This window comes from Pollachius pollachius (genome assembly GCF_949987615.1).
Source record: "Pollachius pollachius genome assembly, chromosome: 8".
In the NCBI taxonomy this organism is placed as follows: domain Eukaryota; kingdom Metazoa; phylum Chordata; class Actinopteri; order Gadiformes; family Gadidae; genus Pollachius; species Pollachius pollachius.
Window position 1 is genome coordinate 14,345,161 of NC_136941.1, and position 7,343 is coordinate 14,352,503.

General features: G+C 49.2%; 1 protein-coding gene across 1 annotated transcript; it reads right to left on the reverse strand.

The window, feature by feature from the left end:
• Positions 1-517: 517 nt before the first annotated feature.
• Positions 518-1,993, reverse strand: LOC307078847 (amphoterin-induced protein 3; the record flags this gene model as incomplete). The annotated part of the gene is made up of 1 exon (XM_079740851.1): positions 518-1,993. One exon carries the CDS (start codon positions 1,991-1,993, stop codon positions 518-520), a length of 1,476 nt encoding a protein of 491 aa, XP_079596977.1.
• Positions 1,994-7,343: the final 5,350 nt, after the last annotated feature.

Genomic DNA, 7,343 nt, shown 5'->3' on the forward strand with positions numbered 1-7,343 from the left:
GAAAGATCAGTTGAAAAGTGATGAGGATTCATTCTACCATCTGATTTGAAGGTTATAAATCTTAAGAGTGCTATCTCCTTTTGCATTCATCTTTCAACAATGTTTATTTGGGTCGTATGAAACAGAACATAAAAAGGATAAAAAACATCAAGCAACATTTCATATCAACACTAGGAATTTTGCTATTGGCTTGTACAGAGTTGGTGACTGAATATGGAAACACAAAGTACACTTTTGAAAGATATTCTAACACAACCTTTTATGGCTTCTGAAGGGTTTTTATATCCAGTGCAATCAAAATGGGAAAAATTGCTTGGATAATCTTCTCAGTACAACAGTTTTACTGTTTTTACATGGAAGGGTTCTTCTGTTGTTTCTTCACGTCCACCCACTGGGCACAACATCCCAATGTCAAAGCCTTGTTGCTCCAGAACCCTGTGAGTACAGCTGTATGCACTGTTTTAGGGTACTTTCACAGTATTAGTTTGCGATCATGCGATGGTCGCCGTCCTCCTCCTCAGACCTTAATGACCCCGTCCAGAAAGGCGGTCTCGTTCATCACGGCGTTGTCCCAGCACCACTGAACCGGAAGCGTGGTCTCGTTCCCCTTCGTGCGTCCGTTCTGGTTCTGCTCGATCATCAGCGGCTCCAGGAACGCCACGCGTCGGCTCTGCACCCGCTGCAGCCGCTGGTCCTCCTGGCCGCCCGCGGGGGGCGCGCCGCTGTACGCCACCGGGTTGTAGATGGAGACGGGGTCGGCGGGGGGCCCCGGCGGGCTGCAGCAGCCGCACTGGCACGGCGTCAGGTAGAGGTACATGAGGATGAGCACGGTGGTCACGGCGCAGCCCAGCAGCGTGGTGTAGCCCGTGTTGAAGGTCTCGGCCGGCGGCCGCACCACCGTCAGGTTGAACTCGCGCGTGGCGTTCACCATCTGCTGCTGGTCCACCGCCGTGCACACGTACAGGCCCGAGTCGTTGAACTTGGCCGCCGGGATCTCCAGGGTGCCGTTGGCGAACACGCTGATGAGGCTGTCGTTAGTGGCGCTTTGGTTCATGTAGCCCTGGCCGGGGGTGAGCCACACGTACCAGGGGTCCTTGGTGCCGAGGGACGTGTAGCAGTCCATACGCGCCCGCTCCCCCTCGAAGATCACCAGGTTGGACAGCAGGACGGTCGCCTGCAGGGACTGCGACTTGCCCACGGTGCAGTTCTGGAAGACGCGCCTTTGCCGGAGGAAGTGGACGATGGAGCGGGAGTCGCCGCGCACCGTGCACATGTAGTCCTCGTAGAAGTCCTTCAGGGAGTCAAAGCCCTTCATCTCCCAGTGCCAGAACATGCCGTACATGGAGCAGTCGCACAGCAGCGTGTTGTTGTGCAGGAAGAGCCCCCGCTGCACCACCCCGGGCAGGGCTTTCACGTCCTCCCACGGCAGGGTGGCCAGCCGGTTGGACGAGAGGTCCAGCATGGTCAGGAAGGGGTGACTGTGCTCCCGGATGGAGAAGAACGGGAAGTCGGTGATCTGGTTGAGGCTGAAGTAGACCTTCTTTAAGCTTCGCAGCCCGTTGAGCGTGGCGCCCTCCACCTGGGCGATCCGGTTGTTGAAGAGGACCAGCTCTTCCAGCCGCCACAGGCCCTGGAAGTAGTGCTGCTCCACCGCACGCAGCTTGTTGGAGGACAGGTCCAGGTGCCGCAGGCCCGAGGCGTTGTAGAAGACGTCGGGACCCAGCGAGGTGAGCTGATTGTGGGTGACCCGCAGGGTCTCCAGCCTGGGCATGCTGGCGAAGCCTCTGGGCACCAGCATGGTCATATGGTTGTAGCTGAGGTCCAAGGTGAGAGGGGAGGACGGCATGTTGCGAGGGAGCCGGCTGAGGCCGCTGGAGACGCAGCTCAGCGTGTCAGCGGTGCACATGCACACGGAGGGGCAGATCTGTTCGCACCCCGGCAGGAGGAAGCAGAGCAGCAGCAGAGTAAGGCCCGGGCGCGGTCTGGAGCTCATCTTGTCCAGCACTTCTAGGGTTCCTGAAGGAGTGTGTAGCCCCCCACCCCGCCCCTCTGAACGGCCCTAGAGATCAGAGTAGAGATATGTGATATTAGTAGCATTCTTTAACCTTTAACTATACCTTACCAGATTAACATACATTATATGGTTACATATTATATACATATGCATGCCCTATTGTCTATTGTAAAATAAAAGATTATATACCTAAACTAATTCTGATGACAGGAACGCGTGAGCCTATTTGCTTATTAGTTTCAAAGATGAGACTCGACTCCTCGTAAAAAAAATAGCAATGCATGCATATATTGAAAAGTAAAAATAAATATAACCACAAATGTGACATAACCACTGACGCATGAGAATGTGAGATTACCTTAAATTAATGTTGGTCCTGCTCCAATATGCAACGCTCGAAATGTCTTCTCTGATATAACAGATAATTTAAATTGGGCTTTCATCTGTTTGAAGTCACAACTCTGAATTCGGGCAAATCACTTCCCGAAAATGGCACTTCCAAACTGCATAGTCCACTCCAATAAACAGGTGAACAGCAACCCGAGTCTCTTCCACTTCAGTGCAAAGTTTTTTTCCCTGCCAGTTGCATTCCACCTGGGTCTACTTTCAACTGATCCATCCAAACCTTATCTTCCTCAAATTCTCCTTTACAAGACTCTTCGGGAAGAAATAAATTGCCCTAGCTCTTTTCGCTCAGAAAAGTGAAATGTCCCCTTCTGGATTTCTGCTCTTCCTAAATGAGACGACTGCTTGACAAACATCCCGCACTGCTTTTGCAGGGTCTAAAAAAAACAACACAGCTCAGCCTAATCTCCTACAATCCCCTCCTCTGTGTGTGTTTGTCACTTGTGTCTGCCTGTGTTGATGTTAAATAATAATGCTGGTTGATTATCATCTTTCTCTCTCATAGCTCCCCTCTAACCTGTCTCTCACGCCAACAATAATCTTTAAAGAATATATACTATTCGGTATGTGTACACAATGTGTACACGCGTTGTATTTTACATAAGAATACACTTTGCTCTGTACACTTTGCACCAACACTTAAAAAATCACACAAATGTCATCCTGTCCCCATCTACGAAGTGAATTAAACCGTAAAGATGTATCCCAGGAATTGCAGGATAATGGGAGTACATACCATTTATCAAATAAGCAAGCTGCTTCAACTGCTACATTTTAAAACAAGAGATAGAGAACCATTTTTTAGTTTGCTTTTATGCTCATCCTCCCATCTACTCTCGTAATGAGCTGTTTCTGTCTGTCTGTGGACAACACCCACTCTCATTTGTCTCTCTCTAAGTTTAGTCGCTTGAGATCCGTCTCTCTCTCTCTCTCTCTCTCTCTCTCTCTCTCTCTCTCTCTCTCATGCACACATGCTTGCTGCTCGTGTCCTGCGTGTCCCCGTTTTCTTTTTTTGAGGTGCTGACACTGTTCACCGTGGGCTGGACTGTATGGAGGCTGTCTACGCCGCTTGGTCATGGCTGCCTGACATCTCCCATTTCTGTCACAGTAAATTAGCCTCGCGAGGAGCCCTCCTCTTCCCCTCATTTCTTTCGATCCACCCCCACCCCCGCCCCCATCACCACCCCCACCCCCGCCCCTCGCTCATCCCCAGCTCCTCCATTTGTGCTCTGGGGGGGGCCTTGGCTGACTCCCTCTCGTCTTCTCCCCTCCTGTGGTATGTTGTTGCCTATTCCCCCGTGGATTCAGATAGTTAGACAGTGCTGCTGCTGGGGTTCCTCTCGTCCTTCTCTCTCTCTCTCTCTCTCTCTCTCTCTCTCTCTCTCTCTCTCTCTCTCTCTCTATAATGATAGTAATACAGTGTGTTTCTCGACCCCCCGCGAGGCGAGGCCCCATGCAGGTGGAGATGTGGAGATGTGGAGGCAGGTGGAGATATATAGGCAGGTGGAGATGTGGAGACGTGGAGGCAGGTGGAGACGTGGAGGCAGGTGGAGACGTGGAGGCAGGTGGAGATGTGGAGATGTGGAGGCAGGTGGAGATGTGGAGGCAGGTGGAGATGTGGAGGCAGGTGGAGATGTGGAGATGTGGAGGCAGGTGGAGATGTGGAGATGTGGAGGCAGGTGGAGACGCGGAGGCAGGCAGTGGCGTTTGACGTGGATCCTTCTCCTGCCCGCTCCACAAGCGCGGTGGGATTAGAGAGAACACATTTCCCGTATGGATTTCTTCTGTGGGAAGAAGAAAAATAAAAACAGACACCCGTCTTGCAGCTGGTGAATTACACACAGGCCTGTCTTTAGACCAGTCTTCAGCCTGGCTCCAACATAGAAGAGATACATTCGCCCACACATGCACATGGGACATTTTGGCTTCAAAAGCATTTGCTGGTGAAGTTGCTTCTAGATATTGTTTGCATGGGTTTAAGTCACGGTTGATTTGGCCCTTGGAAAAATTATTTACGCAAAGGCTATTTTAACTCTGTCCCACGCAGGGTTGTGCTTTCATCCGGTGGCATTGAAATTTAATTGAGAAACTGATTTCATTTGATACATTATATAACATTGTAATCATATTGGGATTCCACATCAATTGACAAGATAGAAAAGAGTATAGAATATATTTAGAATTGTGGGGGATGCAGTTTCATGTGTATATATATATATATATATATTAGTATAATTATGGCCCAGCAGTGTATGTGCCAGTGTTTGTTGTTTGTTTGCATCTGATCTTTGTCTGTACTAATGTTGTCTCTCTCATGTCATGTCTGGTAATGTATCTACCTGTGTTTGTCATTGCATTTCCCCCCCCCCTCACTCTGTCCATCTTCTCTGTCTTTCCCTCTCCCTTCTCTCTCTCTCTGTCTGTCTCGCTGTCTCTCTCTCGCTACATGTGCGGTGTGAGACTGTCGTGAGATTCCACCTCTTGAGCGTGGCAGGCAGCAGCATTGTAAAACCTCTTATGTAAGCGGTGTCTACGCACCCTGCTGTACCAATCCCCATCTTCACATACATGTGATCAAATGTGCCTATGCAAAATACGTCTGTCAAATCGTCCAGGGTTAGAGTGGATGGGAGGGCTTAGAGTCGGTTCCTGGTGGTGACCCCCCCACCCAACCCAACCCCACATCTGTAGCAAGGGATTCTTCTTCCAGGCCATCTGGTGCAGAAAATACCCCCCCCACCACCACCAGCACCACAGCACCACCACCACCCCCACCATAGGGAAGTGTGTGTTCTTATCTTGCCCTTGAGTTGTGTTGGATCTCCCTGGGCCTCGGTTAATAGCACACACACACACACACACACACACACACACACACACACACACACACACACACACACACACTCAAATATTCTCATTGAACAATAAAAACAAAAAACATCTGATTGTTAGTAAGTTGCATCTTGTAAATGCAATCCTTTAGAGTGCTTTAATTAATTTGTATTTTTTTTGGGAAGGATCTTTCTCTATTATCTAACATTATTCAGTCATTTCCATATATTCAAATAAGCAGCAACATACTCGGCCTCACAATTTCATACACAACATATTAGACCCCTAACGACAACACACACCATAATTACCCAATGAAGAACTGGGACAATGAACACTCTGCTTTCTACATACCTGACCAGCCAACTGTACTACGACGATTAGTGAGCATGTGTTTGTATGAATACCAAAGTGTTTGTGTGACCTTTGCCTGTTTCATGACGAACCTTGCAGTCCTAATTAGCATTTGTCATCTACCATCTCTTTATAAAAGGCCCGCTCTTGTATACGAGTGAGTCAGCTCATGCAACTAAGGTTTGTTTTTTCTTATGCCAGGAGTAAATTCTGCCTTCCGGATGTGCACTGGAATGAATTGGATTTATTTTTCTGACAGCGTTTTCTTTTTTTTGTGCCACTTTAGTTTTATATTTCCCAAGCCCTCTGCTCCAATAGTGGAAAAGATGATACCTTGTTTGAGAAAGTTTGAACCGAGAAATTAAAGGTCAGGTTTTGCATAGTTTGGAAATGCTTAACACACATGCAGTGTCCACAGACGCTGACGGCTTCTCTCTTTACTCAAGTTACCCCCATCTAGTGGATATATATGCTAAGCAGAGCAGAAAGAGACAAGTGCGCCATCTAGTGGTCGGCGATCCAGTCGCCCACCCATAAATCGTTCCCTGGGCTTGATGGCTTGTAGTTGGACACCCAACACCAATACATCTCATCAGTGTGCAAAAATCTCACCACGAGCGATCATATGCTGCTAATGCACACAAACCATACCCCAGTGCAGACCAGCTCATAAGATCGACTGCTCACGTCTCCAGGCATGTGAGACGCCTCGCCTAACCTGGTTGAGATTTTGTTCCTCGCATCGCTCTCTCTCCCATTTGGCTTTGATTGTTAACTGATTTAAATTTGAGCTTGCAGGAATTAATATGCCCTGCCCGCTGCCTTTTCCCTTTGCCTCCTCTAATGGATAATTATGCGCGAGGAGGAGCTGATGTGGGTGGTAACTGGACGCCCGGTTATGCCCACACCTCTTCCTGTGTGTTCACATTACCGGAGGATATGGCTTGTGAAATGAGATCACTACTGACTACTGTGCTCCCTGTGATTGTGCTATAAAACATTATGAGCCGGAACACAAGTGAATTGTGTGAAATGACTGTGGTGTGGCGAAGAATGTCTGGAGTTGTAGCCCACCTCCCCCATAACCCAGCCCCCAAACTTAACCCTCCCCCCTTTCTCCTGTATCCTTTGATCAGCAGCATCCTCCATCTGCATGTCTGTCATCTCTTGTTTTATCCTCCATCTCTTCTGCTCCTCCTCCTCCACCTCCTCCTCCTCCATCCTGTTGATCTTTCCAAGGAACAACTCATCTGTTTCCAGCCGTCCTGCCCATCTCTCCACGCGTCGCTTCTTTACGCCACTCCTTTAAATCTCTCTCACTCTCTCTCGCTCTCTTGCTCTCTTTCTGGCAGGGAGGGATGCGCCGACTTCCCCAGCCTCCAACCTTCTCTCTCTCTGTCCCCCACTCATATCTTTTATGTTGGCGGCGTGGAACTCTCCCACAGTCCATCATGTCCGGATCAATAGGGATTAACAGACACGATGGGGCGATTTCAAGGGGAAATCGTCGCAGCCGTGTTGATGAATCACAGTCGTGACTCTGAGCGCTGTGTTGTTGCCGGGGCTGGTGCAGGTGGTGGTGGTGGTGTGTGTGTGTGTGTGTGTGTGAGTGTGTGTGTGTGTGTGTGTGTGTGTGTGTGTGTGTGTGTGTGTGTGTGTGTGTGTGTGTGTGTGTGTGTGTGTCATCGAAATTGATGGCGTTTGTACTCTCTTTCCAAAGCGTGGAGCTGAGGCACTG